This window comes from Thalassophryne amazonica, chromosome 7 (assembly GCF_902500255.1).
Source record: "Thalassophryne amazonica chromosome 7, fThaAma1.1, whole genome shotgun sequence".
Lineage (NCBI taxonomy): Eukaryota > Metazoa > Chordata > Actinopteri > Batrachoidiformes > Batrachoididae > Thalassophryne > Thalassophryne amazonica.
The window spans coordinates 106,237,754-106,261,762 of NC_047109.1; the positions used below are offsets into that span (position 1 = coordinate 106,237,754).

General features: G+C 40.3%; 1 protein-coding gene across 4 annotated transcripts in view; it reads right to left on the reverse strand.

The window, feature by feature from the left end:
- The window catches only part of LOC117514716 (RNA-binding motif, single-stranded-interacting protein 3-like), a 459,452-nt gene that overhangs the window by 65,318 nt on the left and 370,125 nt on the right, over positions 1-24,009 (reverse strand). For all 4 annotated transcript variants that reach the window (XM_034175281.1, XM_034175279.1, XM_034175282.1 and 1 more), the window contains exon 8: positions 12,102-12,145. In XM_034175281.1, the coding sequence (XP_034031172.1) occupies positions 12,102-12,145 (44 nt within the window). The remainder of the gene's footprint in view (positions 1-12,101; positions 12,146-24,009) is intronic.

Here is a 24,009-nt window from a genome sequence, read left to right on the forward strand (position 1 = left end):
CTATATTTAATATAATTTATTAACATATATGTAAGATTCTGTTAGTGGATTTCTGTTTTAAAGTCAATATACCCCGTTGTTCTTAAACAATATTTTTTCATGGAAATCTGAAAAAAGGGGCTGTCTAATATCCAAGGATTAGACTTTTACACATCATAATCATCCACAACAGTAGGTGGCACCCAATACGAGTGGAACAAGTGTGCCTCTCATAGCTGAAGTGACCTGACCCTTGCGCTTACAGCACTGCATGACAGGGACACAGTGATCACCCTGTAAAAGAGAGCACCTCAAAAGTTGGGCAAGTTAACCAGAAACTTAGGTGTTGTGATGCAAAAGTGCGGCTCACTGTGAAAAATGCAGCAGAATCATCAAACAACTCTCAAGGAGTCAAGAAATACATTGTGAGAATGTAATCTCAGAAGCTGACTAAAAGCACAAAAAAGGCCATCTTAAAAATGTTGGGGACGTGTCAGTATGTGGTTGATCAAAATAAATGAGGGGCTCTATGACAGCTGAGCTTTTATTAGTTATTTTCAAATAAAAGCATTTTCTTCATTAAAATAGTTTTTTTTCTTTTTAAAATATGTCTTGAAAAAGGGGTGTTGCATTATAGTCAGGGGCATCTTATATTTGGTACAACATGGCAATATAGATTACACACGCTCTTCTCGAAACTGAAATGACCACTAAGCTTGAAACAGACCTAAAAGCAGACCTAAAAATGGTTTTGCTCAGCTCTCAGGCACAAACAGCATTCTATCAAGGGGCAAACAAACAGGTTGTCAGCATCCCCAATCTTATTGCACATTTTTGTGGTTTCAGAATCAGTTGTGAGGTCCACATTTGTGTTACACTTCAGTTTGAGAATTGAAGTGATAAAAAGAAAGTGTTGCCAAAACATTTGTATTTGTTCCAGTCAGCCCAGCTGCAACACCAGATAAACAACATCTTGGGACGAATGGATTATCCAGATTTATTTGGGATGGAAAAAAATAACGGTTAATGGTGAGACATAAAATGTCCACGTTTAATAAAAAATAAAGGTGTGTTGCTGCAAATTTGTTTACTACCAGGCATAGTTGTAACACATCAGTGGTGGGCACAGAAAACCAAAAAATTAACTTCAATAACAGATAATCAGATAACTGAAAAGTTATCTTCGATAAAAATAAAACAATAAACCACCCAAAAATGTATCGGAAGTTACAGATAACCGATGACCGATAAATTCCAGTATTGTCTCCGGTACACTTGCAACTACTAACAAGCTGATTTTGAGTTTTAACGCCACGATCGCTTTTGGAAGCATCAAAAGCGACAACAGACCCAAACAATGAGTCAGCACTTCTGTCTTTGACCATCCTGCCCCCTGCTGGAAGCTCCAGTTTACTACATGGCTTCCAGCACAGAAGCAACTGGGAGGAGCCACAAAGCTCAACTCTCTACCCAATCACAACACTGCCGTCAGGCCAAGGTCTTGGAAAATAAAGCAGTGCTGAGTTATGGTTTGGTGTATAAATAAAATGAATACTGATAGAATAGTGTTAGTGTTAAAACCTTAAAAATTAGCGCATTACTTTACATTACATATGATATTTTCACTTTATAAAACTTCAGACATGACATTAATTTAAGTAACTTGTCCAAAATACGTTGGTTAAAATTTGAACCATAAGTTAAAAATGTATGCATCTGGATGACTTGGGTGATATTGGCCGCGTATCAGTATGGGGTTAAAAGAAATGAGGTTTTTTTGTGACCAGTTCTCCTTTACTTGCAGAGGATTAGAGTGGTTTCTTCTAGAAGCAGTGCTCCTCTGTTTTCAGAGGGTAGAACTACACATCTGTTCACCTTTGTTCATCATGTTAACGGTCTAAAAATTATCAGACAAAAACTTATCAGAAGATAATTAGTCCAATAATGGTTTTCAAAGTTATCTGAAAAGATAATGTGATAATGAAAACTTTATTTTCGATAATTATTGGTTATCAGATTATCGGAACTGTGCCCACCACTGTAACACATTACCATTAAGGTGAAATCAGTTCCACCTTGCAGCATTGGGAAAGACAGCGAGCAAGCTGGTTCTGGAAAATAAAGTATATATTTACCAGAGAGACACTACACATACATTTTGGAAAATATGGTAAAAGTATACAAATGAGAAACTTGTATATTACCAGTCAGAAGATCAGCACAGTGGACAGTTACAAATGCTTGAGCAGCATCATGACATAATCAATTTCAATTCCTGTATTGAGGTAAAAAGGTAGGTAAGTCCCTTCGGCTGCTCCTTTGTTTGCACTCAGGGTCGCCAAAGCAAATCCAAGGTGGATCTGCATGTTGAATTGGCACAGGTTTTACGCCGGATGCCCTTCCTGACGCAACTCCACATTACATGGAGAAATGTGACAGGGGTGGGATTTGAACCCGGAACCTTCTGCACTGAAACCAAGTGCATTAACCGCTTGGCCACCACTCCTGCCTGTATTCCTGTATTGAGGTGATGTGCACAAAATGACATACAGTAGTGTTCATAATAATAGTAGTGCTATGTGACTAAAAAGATTAATCCAGGTTTTGAGTATATTTCTTATTGTTAAATGGGAAACAAGGTACCAGTAGATTCAGTACATTCTCACAAATCCAACAAGACCAAGCATTCATGATATGCACACTCTTAAGGCTATGAAATTGGGCTATTAGTAAAAAAAAAAGTAGAAAAGGGGGTGTTCACAATAATAGTAGCATCTGCTGTTGACGCTACAAACTCAAAACTATTATGTTCAAATGCTTTTTTAGCAATCCTGTGAATCACTAAACTAGTATTTAGTTGTATAACCACAGTTTTTCATGATTTCTTCACATCTGTGAGGCATTAATTTTGTTGGTTTGGAACCAAGATTTTGCTTGTTTACTAGTGTGCTTGGGGTCATTGTCTTGTTGAAACACCCATTTCAAGGGCATGTCCTCTTCAGCATAAGGCAACATGACCTCTTCAAGTATTTTGACATATGACTGGTTTGACTGGTATGTGATATATAGGCCCAACACCATAGTAGGAGAAACATGCCCATATCATGATGCTTGCACCACCATGCTTCACTGTCTTCACTGTGAACTGTGGCTTGAATTCAGAGTTTGGGAGTCATCTCACAAACTGTCTGCGGCCCTTGGACCCAAAAAGAACAATTTTACTCTCATCAGTCCACAAAATATTCCTCAATTTCTCTTTAGGCCAGTTGATGTGTTCTTTGGCAAATTGTAACCTCTTCTGTACATGTCTTTTATTTAACAGAGGGACTTTGTGGGGGATTCTTGCAAATAAATTAGCTTCACACAGGCGTCTTCTAACTGTCACAGCACTTACAGGTAACTCCAGACTGTCTTTGATCATCCTGGAGCTGATCAATGGGTGAGCCTTTGCCATCCCATTAAGTAGGATTCGAACCCAGGTCTATACTGTATATTGACAGGCCAGCTCCTTACAGAACATGAGACTGATGTGGATTCGGAATGTGCCAGTAGTAATATGCAGATCTGTTTTGAAAGAGAAGCTGTGTTTTCACTTTAGGTAGGTAGGTCAAACACTTTAGGTAGTGACCAAAACTAAAAAAGGACAGAAATTAATTCAACTGTGCTAAAAAAAAAAGTTTCCACTGTACAGTGGCTGGGCTCCTGTGGAGGAGCAAAATGAGGTTCTTTGACCTCATGAAAGGACATCGGACTGAAACTACTTTGTAAAAAGCCATTTGAGCAGGACTCAACTCCCTGAACACCTTCCTTTGGATGTTTTCATGGCTTCCACAACTGGGAGGAGGCCCAGGTAAGACCCAGAACACACAGGTGGGATTCCACATTCCGTCAGGCCTGGGATCCCTCTGGAGAAGCCAGAAGATGTGGTGGCAGAGTTTGACATCTTGTCTCCCTTACCCAGCCTGCTGCCACTGTGACCAACCCCAGATAAATGATAGAAAGTAGAAATGGTTAAGTAAGATTCAGTTGGATACATCTGAGATTTATGACCTTTTTTGTTCTCTGTTCTTTTTTTAAATCCAGGAAAATAAAAGAAAGAAATGGTCTGCCAGATGCAAGCCTTCAGTTATTTTTGAATTGCTGCAGCCACGTAGATGAAGTCGCTCTGCAGCTACCTGAGATAAGCCTTATAGTGTGTGACTGTGTGTCACACAGACACCAGTTTCCCTGCTGAATTTTTTTGCTCTACTTAGTGTGTAAGTAGAATATCAAGACCAAGGCTACAAATGTGACATTTCCCTTTTAAAACAATAATAGATGAGTGTGTTTATTTGAAACCACAGACAGAATTCTAACAAATTATTAGAACTGAATATTTTCGCTTGACAACATTTGGATCAGTACCTGCAAAAATCACCTGTGTACTGTACATATGTTCTGTGTTAAATATGTGGGTAGGTTTGTAGGGTTAGTTGTCATTTAAATTTTATATATTTCAACAAAACAAACTAAAAATTTAAGCTATTTTTTTGTTGTTGTTTTAAAAGCTACTAACGGTTCCTCATTTCAGTTCCAAAGTAAGTAGAAAGTAAGTCCTACGTATGTAGGCCCTGAGGCCTGTAGGTGCTGGTGTTTCATAACGTGAAGCGAATTAAAGCACCGACACTTGCATGAATTTGATCCCCACACTGCCACGCAATTCGTTGTGCCAATGCATCCCACTTTGTCCTGCTTACCACCACGCTATACAAAATAATAATTTAATAGCCAATGACGTATTTGCTCTCAGAACTTGTCTGATGAAACCATTCTCTCATCTCTCCCAGAATCACTGAGAAACTGTCTACAGCTGCAGGTTGCCTCATGCTCATCGTGCGGCGGAGAACGCATATGGATTCTTGTCTCATAGGTAATTATTTGTAATATACATAATGTAATGGATTGATAAAACAGCTTCTCATGAGTTAGACAATGTATTTGTAAAGTTATGTTTATTATAGATATAACATCTCGTCATAATAATTCAGATGTCCTGTGCGCAGTGACATGCATTGACACGCAGTGTTTTCAAATAGGTTGCACAATGTTCACTAGCTCATGCAGGTGGCATGAAATTAATGTATGCTAGAAATTGTGAACATTTCAAAATTTTCTTTGTGCACTGGCATGCAGCCATGCAAGGTTCACGCACAGTTTACGAGGCATGCCAGTGCCGGGATCAAATTCGTGGAAGTGTCAAGGTGCCTGTGGAGTCTATGATTTCGCTTCTGGCCATGTGGCTCATTTCTCTATGCATGATCCAGCACAGAGATTTAAAAAATCATACATTGTGATTTCTGGATTTTTTGTTTTTTTGTTTTTTTTTTAGATTATGTCTCTCACAGTGGACATGCACCTAAGATGAAAATTTCAGACCCCTCCATGATTTCTAAGTGGGAGAACTTGCAAAATCACAGGGTGTTCAAATACTTATTTTCCTCACTGTGCATTGTTGTTTTAGATAAGAGGGGATGGACCAGTCTGTCTGTCTGGGTGGTTGCCATGTAGGAGCCAACACAGTTCCATGATGTCATGGATCTGGCAAAGCGCAGCACCAGCGCATGCTGCCAGACTTGAATTGACTTGATCTTCTCCGTTAATCATCGCCAATGAAAACAGTGTGTTGAGACTAGAACCTAAAAGCATAACAAAAATCCAGAACAAAACTTCTTGCTTTTTCACAGGTATCTGGTAATTTCCATTTTGGATTCAGTTCTAATTTGGAAGCATTTTTTTCAGTTCTCTCATGGAGAATGCCTCCATTTAGACTTCTAGTTAAGTCCGTAAACAGGTGTAAATGCATTAAATTTTCCAGAAGAATCTAAAATGGTCTTACTGGTCTCTTTAATAGCTGATTACAGCTTCAAATGAAGCATTTTTTAGTATTTTGTTTGCTGTTTGTTCAGTGATTCACAGGAAAGATAAATCTTCAAGCATTTTTCAGTTTATACAGTAAATGTTTGAGTTTGTAAAGAGAAATACAAACATTTATTATTTTTTAACAGCCTAACATACCTTTTTCTTCACTTTCTGTAAAGTAATAACAAATTTGATCACTTTTTCTTGTTTTGATTTGGAATAGAATGTGCAGCTTTCCCAATGTATTTGGTGGAAAGGAAACAAAAGCTATTACGAGGATTTTTAGCTTTACTCACCTTTTTAAACACACTGCTGTTACTTTGTACACTACACATATAGTAAAGCATATGAACCTGAGACAACACTAGTGAGAGGTTTGGGCAGAGAAATGGAACGTATTTGTCTCAGTGATGATGAGAGACAAGAAACGAAAAATCTTACTTGACAGATCGTGCAGCACTATGAATCCTTTTTGTTTTTAAGGGGGTTGGGGACTGTACAATTAATGTATGACTTGCATTAGAGATAGCGAATTACTGTCACTGATGAATACAAATGAGATAACCCTGCCAGGTTATTCAATATGGTTCTCTGATTGTGTTTATTGTATTTTTCATTACAGTGACGTGTATTGAAAGAGAGAAATAGTAGGTAGAGGACAGATCCAAGGTTATTGATGCAGGCTATTAGCCCTGAGCCACGCGCTGTCAATACGGAGTGTAGTGCGCCTGTCTAAACAATACACTAAACATGTAATTGCAGACATTGTTGCTAAGGGATTGAATTTAAAACCTCTTAGTGAATCCCTGATGCGGCCGAGCCACGCTGTCAGAGGTACGTCCTTAAAAAATTAGCAAATGATTTCATTTCGACCTCAGTGATGATCAGTTTTGAAATGTGAGCATGCATGCTAAAATACGTATACGTGCGCGTGTGAGAAATAGAATTGGAAGATGAGAGGCAAAAACAGGGAAAGACAGAAATGGACGGGGAAGCAGAGAGAAAGAGTCCAGATGGAGAGGAGGAGGAAAAAAGACCCAGAGAAGGGAATGTTCTGATTAAAGAGAGGACGGGCTACAAGCCGGAGGAGTCTGTCTCGTTGGGACACATGTTTCCAATAAGATCAGACTGGCATCAGACCTCTAAAAGCAGCTGTCCTCAGGCTCAAAGGGAACTGGAAACCTGTAATTGATTCGTCCCATTCCCCTCTCCTTGGGCTGACTTTATTCTTGCCTTTGCCCTCCTCTTGACCCTGCCTGGCCCGCCTCCTTTATTCAACTCCCCTCCCTCCTGCTTTTTGCTTCACTAATTAGCCACATTAGCATTTCACAGTCACTTCGCCAGAAGGGGCTCCAATAACCTCGGAGGAGGGGTCAGACAGGGCAAAGCAGTGCAATCGTACAAAGTCGCATTCACACAAAAACACCAGTGGAAGAGCGGGATGTGCAGAGACAGGGACAGAGAAGAAAGACGCCCAAAAACAAGCTGAATAGTAAGCAAAAACCTCGACTTGCCTCAGTACTTCACTTTATAGGTCAGAAATTATGAATATAGTAAAACTTGCCTAAACCGTCATCATGTAAACCAGATATTCGCACTCACCAGATAAAAGTAAAAGTCCCAGTTCTTTTGTATGGTTTCGATGTAATAAACACTGTATATGCCAGTTTTTGTATAATGGATTTTTGCGGAAAACAGAACGGAAAACGCCCTGCCTGTCATGGTCTGGCCCTCTTGGGGCCAGCTGTTATGATTTTGGACCTTTTTTCCATGTTCTGAGCCTCTATGCCATGTCTTATTATCATTGTCATGTTCATGTTATGTTTGCTTTTGTTTCATTTATTCTCTGTGTATCTTTTCTTTGCCACATATTTTGTTTTGCTTTATTGTTTATTATTTGCTTTCACTCTTGGTCCCTTAGTTACTTTAGTCTTAGTTTCATTGTTTATCACATTTATTATATTATGCTTTAGTCACAGGGTTTTGTTATTATTTATCGTCAGTATCATGTTACATTTGTTATGTATTGCAATTTCTGTTTATCGGTAATGATTTTCATCATGAGTTATTCTGTTATGTTTTTCCTATCACTTTGTTACTTTCCATACTTTAGCCTTTGTCAAGTTCTGTTCTAGTTTTGTTCAGCCAGTTTGTGTTTTCATTGTTTTTCATTTAGCTTTCATCTGTATATGTTTTCTGTTATACTTTTATCGGGTTTTGATTTCTGTTGATTAGTCTGTTCCTGTTTGATTCTGCTTTTGTATTGATTTTCTGATTAGTTCTAGTTGCTCTTGTATTTACGCTCATGTTTGATTTTGGTTCCTGTTGTTGTATTTCATTCTGACCCTGATTTCCATTTTACTCTGTTCTGCTTTTGCTGTTTGTTTCTGTTCACTCACACTCTTGCACCTGCTCCCGTGTCTTTGTCTATTACATCACGCCACTTTGCTCACTCCCTTCCTCACACTTTTGCCCTGTCTTACTCTTTAGCCAGAAGCGACACCCCTTCTAGATTGTTCCTCACGTGCACCTCATTTACACCACCTGTCCCTCATTTCTCCTTAATTAGTCCACAAGTATTTAAACTACACAGTCCTTCACTTCTTCGCCAGATTGTAGTCTTTGTACTTTTTCCAGCGCCCCTCACAGTCCTGTTTTTGTCTTGCCGTGTTCTGAACTTTGCTCTGTACCTCGACCATGCCTTTTGCTTCATCCCGGATGTCTGAGTTTGCTCGTGCCTCTGAACCCTGCTCGTTTGTGACTGCGTCTCAGCCTGATCCTGCTTGTACCTCTGCCATGCTGACTGATTACATGTGTACCAAAACCAAGCCTGGAATAAAGACCATGATTTCTCCCACACCAAAGCCTTGTCTGGGGGTTTGCATTGCGGGTCCAGCCGCTCCTGGTGACGGGCTCCCTCCCGTCCTGACACTGCCCAATCATAATGCATTTTCTATAAAAAAAAAATAAAAAAACCTGTCGCATGCACCGGACAGAGCAGTCTGGGTGTGCCCAGCCGCAACAGAGGTATGAAATGAAGTTCACCACTGACACTCGCCGATTTGTGGACAGTGGGTACCATATTTCCTTGATTTAAAGCCCAACTGTTTATTTTTTTCAAACCATGCTCAGACCCAGCACCTAAATGAGGCAGGGTGTAATTTAAGGCTGGTGATTATTAACAAAATGCTGCTTGTTGCCTGCACTGTAGTATTTGGCTGCAAACCCTCCCCAGAGCCTGATGTGCACCTGCTAAATGACTGAGACCGCAAGGGCTGTGATTTGTCACCTTTATGTTTTAAATCCTTCTTCTCCCGTTATATTTTAAAAGTTTTTGCAGTACATGCACCGATTACAGTTAGATCGTGGCTCAAATATGTTTGGCAGAAAAGTCCGCAAATATGACCAACTTCACAACACGGAGTCTAAAAACTACAAAGACTCTCAAATAACCCACAATTCATGGAGGAAAATTATACGTAACATATTGTTGGTTTGGAGGTCGATGAATGTATAAAGAAGTGGAGCTTGTTGAAGGACAAATTAATCCAGAAAAAACTGCTGCTCCTGTAGCGAATTGCATAAAGACATGACGGAGAACTTTAATAGGGTCATACGAATGTCAACATCATTGCATGGCCACAGAGTTATGGGCTGGAGAAGCATAAATCAGGCATTAGGATTTTAAAGTGCCACTCCACTGCAGACTTAGAAAAAAAAAATGGATTTTGCTTGTTTTATACGTATAACGAATTTTGTACATTTTATACATATAGCAGATTTTGCTAGTTTTATACATATAACGGATTTCAATTATAACGGACAAAATTTGCCTGTCCACCTGAATCCATTATATGGAAGTTGTACTGTACCTTAATTTATCCACACTATAGATATTAATTACATGTAGAAATCTCAATCTCCAGGCAGATACACAGTTATGTGGACAGTGACCCCATTTTTGCAATTTTGGCTCTGTACATAACCACAGTGGAGCTGAAATGAGTCCGTGAAGATGTATTACTAGTTAAGAATTTCAGCCTTAATCAAGAAATAAGGCATGAACCATTTAGGAATTCCACCCATTTTTATACACAGTCTCAATTTTCAGAGGCCATAAATAATTTGAGAATTAACTGCCAAACAGCTTCACAGTCAGATGTGGCCCGTTCCCTCTTTATTCAGGGTAAATAAAGCAGATGAAAGGTCTGGAGATGTCGCAGGCATTTTGGTGTTGCCATAATTTGGCTGAAAACAAAACAAAATAAAGCAAACCCATCGAACAGAATCTTTAGCAGTGACCAAAATCAACCTTTTGGTACATCTTTAAAATGAAGAAATGCACTGAAAAGCTAAACAACACCAAACAGGCTGGAAAACCATGAATGACAACTCACATGGATGGTCACACACACAACATCTAGGCATATCAAGAACACTCCAGAGGAGGACAGCATATGATTGTCAAAGTCTACAATTAAGAGACGTTTTCATGAATGGAAACATAGTGGGCTCATTACAACAAGCAAACAGCTGGTAACACTAAGAACAGGAAGGACAGGTCAAACGTAGTCAGAAAACACCTAAAAAAAAAAGGCATGTATGACTGTCACCTGAGCTGGATCACTTATGTTAACTGACGATATGACTGCTGACCAGTGTTGTCAAAGTAACTTTGAAAAGTTACTTTTTTAGTTGCTTTATACAGTTACTTTTTAGAAGCTAGCGAAAACTTGCAACTAATACGTAATGTAACTAATAAGGTAACTCGGTTACTCTTAAGATTGAGAAATCATCAAAGTAACTAATCAGCAAAGTAACTAATAGTTACTTTTCTGAGTACTAAATCTTAAAAATAACCAAGTTAAATTATGAGTTACTTTATAAATTACATTCAGCAGCTGCCGACAAGTTGTCCGCAGCTGCTAATGAAGTAACTGTATAAAGTAACTGTAAAATATATAAAGTAACTAATGAAGTAACTTTTCAAAGTTACTTTGGGAACACTGCTGCTGAAAGTAGTAGTATCATGAATACTGAAGTGTACAGGACTATTTTATACATACAGCCCATTCCTGCCAAAGTGATAGAACAGTGCTTCACAGTGCAGATGGATAACGATCAGAAATACAACCAAAGCAAGCCAAGAGCTTCTCAAGGCAATGAAATGGAATATTCTTTACTGGCCAAGTCACCTGACTACGTCTCAGTGCACGCTTTTCACTTACTGTTGACAATACTGAAGATTGAGACTCACAAACACACACCAACTGACGACAGCTGTACTCAAGGCCTGGCAAAGCATCTCGAGGGAGGAAACTCAGCATTTGGTGATGTCAATGAGTTCCAGACTTCAGGCCAGTGGCGAGACAGTGTATAAAAAATGGTTGTAATTCCAAAATGATCCATGCAATATTTTTTGATAAACCCCATGAATTAAAGCCGACAGTCTACACTTCAGTCTACGGAGGCAAAATGACAATAATTGCATCACTGTCGGTATAGTTATGAACCTGGCCGCACCCTTGTCTGAGGTCAGGGGTATAAAAAGGTCACTGAAAAAACAAAGTTATAAGGTTGCACAAGTATATTGTGAAAAAAGAGATTGTGTCCTGAGGAGGAGGTACATAAGTGGAGATCTGAAAGAGATGAACAAGCATAGCAAATGTGTAGGTCAGGACAGGATGACAGTTAAAAAATAAAAAGATAGGTAAAGGGAAAGTAAGGATACAAAGAGGAAAGAGCGCTGAGCCAACAGGGAGGAGGAAAAGACAAACAGAACTAGAGGGCTGCCTCTCCTGGGATCACAGCACCTGCATCTTTCCGAGCAGACAGTACCGATCTCCAATTTTCCCCTGAAACAGTCAGACACTCAGCGCTCTGCATTCAGCCTGGGAACACTGCAGATAGCCTTGGCTGATGAAAGTCTTACAGCGGCACTGCAACACCACCTTGCTTCTCTTTCTGGAATCAGAACCTACGGTGCATGTCTGACAGCTTGTTTGCATAGGTTCGTAGATCAGTGCCCGTCTGTATCATTTAGCTATGAAAGCAAGTGCATGGAAACACCCTCCTGTATGTGACTGCGGGGTGATGTGTGCACAGCAAAGCAGGTTCACTGGAGTTTGGGGTTACTTTGGGAAAGAAAAAAACATGAGGACTGCAGCAAATAGGAATTGGAGACTAGTGAAGACTTCAATCCAGTAAGAAAGCATTGCACTCACCCGTTCTGCATCGTGGTGGGGTCATATGTCAATGCCATACCACTCTGTGGAGGGGGAAAGAGAGAGAGAGATAATTTGAAGTTAAAAAATATGGTATGAAAACAATATTCATGAGCATTTATTCAAATTAAAGGCAGCAGACGGCTGATTTATACCCTGCACTCTACACACAATATAAAGGTTTATATATATATGTGGATTGGTGCTTTGTATGTCACATGACATGGATTAATTCATCCCATTTGTGTTGCATTGCATTTAGAGTGCAGTTTGGTTCCATACATTTGGTACCATTGCACTCTGCACAAGTGCAAACACACACACACACACACATGCATGCGTGCATGCGCGTGCCCACACATGCTCGTGCACGCACATGCACGTGCGCCCACACGTGCGTGCGTGCACACACACAACGCATGCACACACAAAACAAATCCACTGCGTTGTCTGGAGGCTGTTAGCAGGAAGAAAGAATGAAAAGCTGGACTCATTTCTGATGTGATTTTTTTTCGCTGCACTACAGTCTATTTTTGGTAGTACATGCACGCACAAGCAGCGACCCGGTTGCGTGCATGCACGCGGGAGCCAATGACACGATGATTTGATTGAGCTAACTTACGCTGCTAATTCTTGTAACACACACACACACACACACACAAAATCCACTCCACCGTAAGCCGTCTGGATGCATGAAGAACTGTTGAAATAAAAAGCTGATGTGATTTTTGGCTGGACTGAGGAACTCCACAAAGTCTTTTTTTTAATTTTTTTTTTTTATGGAAGTCCGAAATCAGCGCACAGCATCACTGGACTACACGTCGCAATTTGGACTTTAGCAGCAGTGGAACACCAAAATGTAAGTCTCTTTTCTGTTGTTTATAAATTAATAAAATATCAAATGATAAGGACCTATTTTAGCCATTATATGAAAGAAATACTGAATGTTTTTACATTCTTTCAATGGTACGAATATTTCATGAGGTGAAAGCTGGAACAAACCATTCAACTCGGCTTTGCCTCATTGAACGGTTTGTTCCAGCTTTCACCTCATGAAACATTCGTAACATTGAACTCAAACATTCATTGTTTGTATAACAATACACAAGTCTATAATGGTGTGTTTTTGACTAAGTATGACTTCATCATATGACTTCTTTACACCAACTAATCAGTTTTTTCTGTCATCCATCTGGGACCATGTTTTCTTTGACCAAACTACTCAAAAGTCAAATCACCTCTCGATACTCAAGTAAATCCAAGGGTAAGTAAGGGAATCGATTCAGCTGCTTTTGAGTTATCTTGTCCACAATCATATGCACACACAAACACATGCACATCAGTGAAAACAGCACACAGCATTGCTGGTGTGTAGTGTGAATATGCTATTTTACTGATTATGTTTTCTAAAAGAAAAAAAAATACATTGAAATATGACAGTCCTGATTAAGAGCTGACCAGTTTACAGTCACGCTCACATCTGTCAGAGTCAGAGGGCTTCAGCACAACTTGTTTGTGTCCTGGGCCAAAGTCGGCATGCTGCTTGACATTGTCAGGAACAGTCTGTTAAACTCCTGTCAGTTTTGGAAATGTTCAATATTTTTGGGCATTTCGGTGGACATGTCTCATGCTTGCCTTGGCTATTCATTTAAAAAATTACCCCAAGATTGCAAAAGTTGAAGACAGATTGTCCACCAAGTTTACCTGGAGTTACACAGAGATGCACAGGGCCCATCCAGTGCCAAGCGCAACAAGACTTAACATGGCTGAGAGTTCACCAAATTCTGCACCACCCCACCCCACCCCCAGAATTCCCTAAAACACACTTTTCCTGAGTTTTACCGAGTGTTGTGCCTACTAATGAGAACTTGGCAATGAATACTTCCAGGCAAGAGCTACTTGCGGGAATTCAGTTCAAATATGGCGAGCTGTATCTTGGCCTGTTAAAGTGCAAAACTCCACCAAGCTCAGCAAGGTGTGAGAGCTACTTTACAAGCAGGTGTGTGAGTATTACACCAACTGCAACTGCAGAGGTGGGAACCCCGGCTTCAGTGAGTAAATGTCATACCACATATTTGTTCTATCCACCCATTAAACTAGCTTATTCTAATTAGTTCAACACTTCATGCAGGTAGATGAGCTAATTAGTGAAACCACCTGTTTAAGGCACACAGCTAGAAGCAATACCCTTGACTGGAATGTTACAATTTTTACCTCCACTTTGGAGAGAATGGCATCCAACTGAGGGATTTGCTATAAATATTCACAAAATGTAATGAAAAGGTTCCGTCTCCCTCATAATGTTGTTCTTCACCTTTTGATGTTGATGTTTCTGAACCACTTTCTCCAAAAACCCCAGGTATTAATCAATCAATCAATCAACTTTTTTCTTGTATAGCGCCAAATCACAACAAACAGTTGCCCCAAGGCGCTCCACATTGCAAGGCAAGGCCATACAATAATTATGAAACACAGTCTACGTCTAAAGCAACATAACCAAGGGATGGTCCAGGGTCACCCGATCCAGCCCTAACTATAAGCCTTAGCGAAAAGGAAAGTTTTAAGCCTAATCTTAAAAGTAGAGAGGGTATCTGTCTCCCTGATCTGAATTGGGAGCTGGTTCCACAGGAGAGGAGCCTGAAAGCTGAAGGCTCTGCCTCCCATTCTACTCTTACAAACCCTAGGAACTACAAGTAAGCCCGCAGTCTGAGAGCGAAGCGCTCTAATGGGGTAATATGGTACTATGAGGTCCCTAAGATAAGATGGGACCTGATTATTCAAAACCTTATAAGTAAGAAGAAGAATTTTAAATTCTATTCTAGCATTAACAGGAAGCCAATGAAGGGAGGCCAACACGGGAGAGATATGCTCTCTCCTGCTAGTCCCCGTCAGTACTCTAGCTGCAGCATTCTGAACCAACTGAAGGCTTTTTAGGGAACTTTTAGGACAACCTGATAATAATGAATTACAATAGTCCAGCCTAGAGGAAACAAATGCATGAATTAGTTTTTCAGCATCACTCTGAGACAAGACCTTTCTGATTTTAGAGATATTGCGTAAATGCAAAAAGGCAGTCCTACATATTTGTTTAATATGCGCTTTGAATGACATATCCTGATCAAAAATAACTCACAGTATTACCAGAGATCAGGGAAATGCCATCCAGAGTAACGATCTGGTTAGACACCATGCTTCTAAGATTTGTGGGGCCAAGTACAATAACTTCAGTTTTATCTGAGTTTAAAAGCAGGAAATTAGAGGTCATCCATGTCTTTATGTCTGTAAGACAATCCTGCAGTTTAGCTAATTGGTGAGTATCCTCTGGCTTCATGGATAGATAAAGCTGGGTATCATCTGCGTAACAATGAAAATTTAAGCAATACCGTCTAATAATACTGCCCAAGGGAAGCATGTATAAAGTGAATAAAATTGGTCCTAGCACAGAACCTTGTGGAACTCCATAATTAACTTTAGTCTGTGAAGAAGATTCCCCATTTACATGAACAAACTGTAATCTATTAGACAAATATGATTCAAACCACCGCAGCGCAATGCCTTTAATACCTATGACATGCTCTAATCTCTGTAATAAAATTTTATGGTCAACAGTATCAAAAGCAGCACTGAGGTCCAACAGAACAAGCACAGAGATAAGTCCACTGTCCGAAGCCATAAGAAGATCATTTGTAACCTTCACTAATGCTGTTTCTGTACTATGATGAATTCTAAAACCTGACTGAAACTCTTCAAATAGACCATTCCTCTGCAGGTGATCAGTTAGCTGTTTTACAACTACCCTCTCAAGAATCTTTGAGAGAAAAGGAAGGTTGGAGATTGGCCTATAATTAGCTAAGATAGCTGGGTCAAGTGATGGCTTTTTAAGTAATGGTTTAATTACTGCCACCTTAAAGGCCTGTGGTACATAACCAACTAACAAAGACAGATTGATCATATTTAAGATTGAAGCATTAAATAATGGTAGGACTTCCTTGAGCAGCCTGGCAGGAATGGGGTCTAATAAGCATGTTGATGGTTTGGATGAAGTAACTAATGAAAATAACTCAGACAGAACAATCGGAGAGAAAGAGTCTAACCAAATACCGGCATCACTGAAAGCAGCCAAAGATAACGATACATCTTTGGGATGGTTATGAGTAATTTTTTCTCTAATAGTCAAAATTTTGTTAGCAAAGAAAGTCATGAAGTCATTACTAGTTAAAGTTAATGGAATACTCAGCTCAATAGAGCTCTGACTCTTTGTCAGCCTGGCTACAGTGCTGAAAAGAAACCTGGGGTTGTTCTTATTTTCTTCAATTAGTGATGAGTAGAAAGATGTCCTAGCTTCACGAAGGGCTTTCTTATAGAGCAACAAACTCTTTTTCCAGGCTAAGTGAAGATCTTCTAAATTAGTGAGACGCCATTTCCTCTCCAACTTACGGGTTATCTGCTTTAAGCTACGAGTTTGTGAGTTATACCACGGAGTCAGACACTTCTGATTTAAAGCTCTCTTTTTCAGAGGAGCTACAGCATCCAAAGTTGTCTTCAATGAGGATGTAAAACTATTGACAAGATACTCTAACTCCCTTACAGAGTTTAGGTAGCTACTCTGCTCTGTGTTGGTATATGACATTAGAGAACATAAAGAAGGAATCATATCCTTAAACCTAGTTACAGCGCTTTCTGAAAGACTTCTAGTGTAATGAAACTTATTCCCCACTGCAGGGTAGTCCATCAGGGTAAATGTAAATGTTATTAAAAAATGATCAGACAAAAGGGAGTTTTCAGGGAATACTGTTAAGTCTTCTATTTCCATACCATAAGTCAGAACAAGATCTAAAATATGATTAAAGTGGTGGGTGGACTCATTTACTTTTTGAGCAAAGCCGATAGAGTCTAATAATAGATTAAATGCAGTGTTGAGGCTGTCATTCTCAGCATCTGTGTGGATGTTAAAGTCGCCCACTATAATTATCTTATCTGAGCTAAGCACTAAGTCAGACAAAAGGTCTGAAAATTCACAGAGAAACTCACAGTAACGACCAGGTGGACGATAGATAATAACAAATAAAACTGGTTTTTGGGACTTCCAATTTGGATGGACAAGACTAAGATACAAGCTTTCAAATGAATTAAAGCTCTGTCTAGGTTTTTGATTAATTAATAAGCTGGAATGGAAGATTGCTGCTAATCCTCCGCCCCGGCCCGTGCTACGAGCATTCTGACAGTTAGTGTGACTCGGGGGTGTTGACTCATTTAAACTAACATATTCATCCTGCTGTAACCAAGTTTCTGTTAGGCAGAATAAATCAATACGTTGATCAATTATTATATCATTTACCAACAGGGACTTAGAAGAAAGAGACCTAATGTTTAATAGACCACATTTAACTGTTTTAGTCTGTGGTGCAATTGAAGGTGCTATATTATTTTTTCTTTTTGAATTTTTATGCTTAAATAGATTTTTGCTAGTTATTGGTGGTCTGGGAGCAGGCACCGTCTCTATGGGGATGGGGCAACGAGGGGATGGCAGGGGGAGAGAAGCTGCAGAGAGGTGTATAAGACCACAGCTCTGCCTCCTGGTCCCAACGCTAGACAGTCACAGTTTGGAGGATCCCAAAAAATTGGCCAGATTTCTAGAAATGAGAGCTGCTCCCTCTAAAGTGGGATGGATGCCGTCTCTCCTAACAAGACCAGGTTTTCCCCAGAAGCTTTGCCAATTATCAATGAAGCCCACCTCATTTTTTGGACACCACTCAGACAGCCAGCAATTCAAGGAGAACATGCGGCTAAACATGTCACTCCCGGTCTGATTGGGGAGGGGCCCAGAGAAAACAACAGAGTCCGACATTGTTTTTGCAAAGTTACACACCGATTTAATGTTAATTTTAGTGACCTCCGATTGGCGTAACCGAGTGTCATTACTGCCGACGTGAATTACAATTTTACCAAATTTACGCTTAGCCTTAGCCAGCAATTTCAAATGTCCTTCGATGTCGCCTGCTCTGGCCCCCGGAAGACAATTGACAATGGTTGCTGGTGTCGCTAACTTCACATTTCTCAAAACAGAGTCGCCAATAACCAGAGTTTGATCCTCGGCGAGTGTATCGTCGAGTGGGGAAAAACGGTTAGAGATGTGAACGGGTTGACGGTGTACACGGGGCTTCTGTTTAGGGCTACGCTTCCTCCTCACAGTCACCCAGTCAGCCTGCCTTCCCGACTGCACGGGGTCTGCCAGGGGGGAACTAACGGCGGCTAAGCTACCTTGGTCCGCACCGACTACAGGGGCCTGGTTAGCTGTAGAATTTTCCACGGTGCGGAGCCGAGCCTCCAATTCGCCCAGCCTGGCCTCCAAAGCTACGAATAAGCTGCACTTATTACAAGTACCGTTACTGCTAAAAGAGGCCGAGGAATAACTAAACATTTCACACTCAGAGCAGAAAAGTGCAGGAGAGACAGGAGAAGCCGCCATGCTAAAACGGCTAAGAGCTAGTAGCTATGCTAAGCTAGCGGATTCCCAAACAGGGAATCCGACACTAGACAGGCTGTGGAGCAGCACAGGTAACGCACAACAACAGTGCTAAAAAATAAAATAAAAATAAAAATCCACTGGACAGGCTGTGGATTAACCTTCCATGCCACTCGGCTCCTTTTCCTTCAAGCCTTCCTGTATCCATTCACCTCCCTTTCAGCTTTCCCATCTTTTTCTTTCTTTCTGTCTCCAAGAGTGCTGTGCGAATGTATTACAATAAAAAATAAGAAATCCAGACAAATGCAGTGCCTCACTGCCACCAGTTAATTTTTCAACTACTCTTGATGTCATAACATGATGTATTTGACAAGTGACAGTAAGTCCTTGAAGGCCCTGAGGGCCATCAAGCCAGTCCTTAACTCTGGTTGGTGCGGCGTGAAGTGGAGGACATTCCATTACTCCCCATGGATGGGACACCAGACCATTGCAGGTTACTTTCGAGCAAATGCCCATCGCTGTTACACAGATGGGTGGATTGAGACAATGCAGATTAAGTGTTTTCTCCAAGGACAAAGACAGGTAGCAGATGTGAGATTGCAACCCAGGTTTAGATATTAGCAGACCAGCTCCTTATCCACTGAGCTACCTGTTCTACATCTGACATGAGAGATCTGACACATATGTCTGACACAGAGCAGAAATCTATGTAGAAGACTATGCATCAATATTTCTTCTTATTCCTGAGATATGGCCACCAATGACCTCTGAACGGAGACCCATAACCTTGACATGACCTGTGTTGTGAGATGATGAGCCACTGAATTTACCTACCAAGTTTGAATGAAATTGCCCTTTCTGTTTTGAAGATAACACCAAGAACGGGCAGACAGACATGGCCATAACAGTAGCCTCGTTCTGCTTCACAATGCTTTCATAATTTTACTAATAATTTACAAACTCACTGGGGAGACACGATTAGATGTAAACGGATACAAGCCCTGTTGCTTAACTTTCAACTTCAGTTATTTGCAGTAACTACATATTGAGAATCTCCTTCACAAAACAAATAAGGAAATTTAAAAAGGGGCTTTTGAGAGGAAACTGGAGAAAGTGAATTTCTAGAAACCAGATTGTCTGGTGTGCTGCATGCACAGGCAGTGCTTGTTCATAACATCTGTCCTGACAGTCATGGAATTTACACTGGCCAAACACCAAAATTGTACTTACTGTCAAAATAACACTTTATACAAGTGTAGATTTTACATTATTTTGAAGCAAAATAGAATATTTGAGGTTTCATTTAAAAAACTAATTTGCTTGAACTTGCAACATGTTTAGAGATCACTTAGTACGATTTAATAGATTTGACATAAAATGAAGAGTTCAACAACAGTTATGTGTAATTTTTAATAATTTATCCAGCTTCCAGCAGGTGGCAGACATTTCTGTCGGATAGTACACAGACAAAGCAAAGTTGCTCTTTTGAAAGTTTATCAGATGCAATACAGTTAGTCATTATATGTTCTTTTAATTTGTTGATTTACAAGACAATGGTATTCCAGTCATCCCAGACAAACTGGACTAAAACACTCACTGGCCCAGTAATCTATACTTTTGTCCTACACTGTTAGGTTTGACACCGTCTTGTGCTGTAACAGGCCAAGCTACAACTTGGCACACCTCCTACGATTGCCCCAGAGCAGTTCCTGGCTTTGTTTGGCTCCGAGTCCTCCCAAGCAAATGCACCACTTGGCAAAAGTCAGTTTTTTCCACTCTGTGGATTCCCAGTTCAGGTTCAGTTTGAGATGTCACAGTAAATACATGGCTCACACTCTGACCTCAACTCTCAGTGTCTCTGAGTGATTCTTTCTGTGCTCAACATGAAAAATACACTTGGAAATACCTTGGCAAAGTGTAAAGGCTTCTTTACCTGCACAGGGAATAGTAATACCACCTTTGATACATGAAGCATTTCTCTTGGTGACGAGCTATTGATAAAAGTCTAAAGGCAAATGCCTTAGAGTTGGTTGTATTTAGAGAAACAACCAACCCACCAATGGCACAGATCTGAGATTTCCACATGAGAACAGACTTCTGTATTGCTCTGTTCCCAATTTGAAAATGGCCTATGAAGTCATGTGAGCAGCAATAAATTTCAGATGTCATCCAGGTTTTTCCACACTTAACCCATGGAAAGATATCCATGTATGAGTTTAGGTTAGAATTGAGAAGAAACATGGAAACACTTGTCATCATTCCTACATAAAGCCAGAAAGGAATATTGCAAGAGGCTACATGGCTTGAAGCACAGCTCATTGTCCCGAAACAATCCAAAAGCAATTGCGTTTGCACTTTAGAGTGATGTGAGTGCACCTTATGTGTTTTAGTGTTCTTCTCCAACAAGTGCGCCTCATTATATGACACTTCCCCCCAATGAATTTATCAGTTTCTCATTTGCTATCTTGCGCAAATTAATTGGACTTTGCTGCTATCTGCAGAGCCTTGAAAAAATATCTCCATCCCCTTGACAGCCTCTTGGCAATGTTTGAATAAACTTCAAGCAACAATGGCGTTTCAATCCTTGTTTTTTCTCCTCTATCTATCCCTCTATCTCTGCCACAATTCTTCAATATGCAGCCATACTCAAGTCATTTGTATTTGTTCCATATTCCATACAAGTCTCTCCTCTCCAAATTGGCACACAAGTTGAAAGTGTGCCCTGATTCTGAACTCTGCTGCAACGTTTGGGTTTTCCCCAAACACAGTTTCTAGCCAGGACTGAAGAATTATTGACTGCAGAAGCAATGAAAAGAAAGTGCCAGAATTCAATGACATTAAGGAGCTAAATTCTGTCATTCCCAAGACCATAAATAATTGTCATCGTAACCCTTACAAACATCTGATTTAAATCAGGTAAAAGACTAACAGTACACAAAGACTCTACTCTTAAGCTTGTGTAAAATCTGTATTCAATAGTAGTTCCCTGTCAATCTCTTTAATTATGGTTTTTGAATGAAATAAGATTGCAGAGCTCGGATTGCTCTGTAGAACATTTTAATTTTGAAGAGGTTTGACCTTCAAGTTGTCCTCAGCTACCAGCTTAATGCTCATATGACTATATGAATCTCTCGGTGTCCACATAGGTGTTACTGGTCCATCTGGGGCAATACTCCATATGTGCATGTAAATATACCACATTTAAGTTACCTCATAAGTCATGACTGGGAATGACATCACACAAGTTTAACGTGTTGCAGGTTCCACACAACACCGCAGTTTGGAAAACAAACTGGATGCTTCTGAGAAAGCCTTTGTTGTGCTTGGTCTTTTGTAGTATAGAGATCTATAAAAATGCACAGTGCATCAAAGAGAACTCATGGAAGAGGACAGATGGTGCAGAATGTACATTAGTGTTTCCATTTGGTTTTCTGCTCAGTTTGTAGTGTGCCGTAGTCAGTCACTGTTAACAGAACCTACGAGGTTCTGTTAACAGGTTTGCGGCAACATTTGATGACCAACATGTTACAGGGTATTTTTTGGGTGTTGCTCAGAACAGCCATCTTGGATTGTGACCTTGGGTAAAGTTTTGGTAGTAGTTCTGTTTTTCTTTAATGTTATAAGTCACTCTGAGTTATTTCTGCCAATTGTCCCTTCATGATGTTTAGTGATGTTTATTGTTCACGTTCTTATTCTGACATTTCACCTATTAGTTTTGACTTCTGAACTATTGACTACTGCGCCTGCATGTCTCTGTGATTCCAGGTTCGATTGCTCCGTGCCCTTTATAACTGCCATTTGAACATCTCCGAGTTGCCAGAGTGTATTAAGTTTCATTCATTCTGTTACTGTGTTTGACTCCACATTACTGACTTTTGACATCGTTCCAGATTCCTGTCTTTTGCCCGCCATTTGGACTCTGTGTTGTGAGAACCTCTGGTTGTTGAACTCATTCAGTTTTGTAGAGATAATTCTGCTGTCTAACCCCTTGAAAGACCATGTGAACTCTGGTTTTTTGAACTCTGCCTGGCTCTGGATTATACATCTGTGATTTTCCCTTCAAAAAAGCTGAAGTTCCTTTTTTGGATTGAATACAGTGTGCCTGAACCAAGCCAGTACTTTTGACCATCCTGTCTGTCTGCTTCGTTGCTGATGTCAGCTCGCTAACTATTCTTATTACTTGTGAACACTAAAACCTGTTCAAAAACTGTGCTTCATGGAGGTTCTCTGCTTTGGGGTCCCAGTCTAGGGGTATGTGGAGTTCAAATGAGTTGATAAGTTGGAATTATAACTTCAGGCATCACTCCAATTGAAACTTCCTGCTTGTAACTGGGGTATTTACAACCTCTAAGTGCACCTACAATGCAACTAACATATATACAGGGATGCAATGGGTAAGAATGGCGCCCTCTTATTTTGTGTCTGTTTTTGTCGTAAAGGAAGAGAAGCCGAATAAATTCTTGTGCTCACTTCACAATATGTGCACAATATGTGCACAGCACAGTGGATTAGTGGTTAGCACTGCTGCCTTACAGCAAGAAGGTCATGGGTTCGATTCCCGCCTGTGGCCTTTCTGTGTGGAGTTTGCATTTTCTCCCCGTGTTTGTGTGGCTGTGCCCTGGTTTCCTCCCACATTTAAAGACATGCAGGTTAGGTGAATTGAAAACTTTATAATTTTCCAGGTCTCCCTTGCAAAAGATTTCTTGATCTCAATGGGACTAACCTGGTTAAATAAAGGTTAAATTAAATAAAATTAAAATGTGGCTAGATTTTGATAGGCTCTTGCCCACATGCAAACCTTTGTGAATGAGAAACATCCTTTAATTATGTATGCATTGTCACGTCCCTGGGCCGTGTTGTTTGGTTTGGAGGTTGGGGAGGTCTTGTTTGTCTTTGTGGCCGCTCCTGCCTCTGATTTTTGCCCTGGTGCTTCTGCTTCACCTCCTCCCTTCTTGTTTGGCTGTGGCTCCACCTGTGTCTGATTGCAGCCTCATTAAAACCTGAGTGCAGGTGTGTGTGAGAGCACTCCTCCTGTCTCCACCACACACACAGGGCTTGGACTGTTGGAGCCCTGCTGAAGCCAGCCATGGACTTTTAAGCTTTTCTGTTTATTTGATAAATTTACACTTCCACACACCACACACACTGCAACACTTGCACACATACTGACTGACACGTACACATTATTTTGTTTAAATAAATATTGTTAAACTTGGTCCATGTGTCATCGCCCCTCTTTTGTTATTCCCTTATCGAGCCAGGGGTGTAACAGCATGCAAGCTGTCTATGAGAACGAGCCCCTCATTGGCAATCAACGTGTAACGTTCTTCAAAAGAATACAACTCAACATATTTAGTTTTGGCAAATGTTTTACAGCCAAAAGGTCTACTCCAGGTACCATGACAGTTTTCAACTAGTTGTGGGGAAGCCGAGATTTTGTTG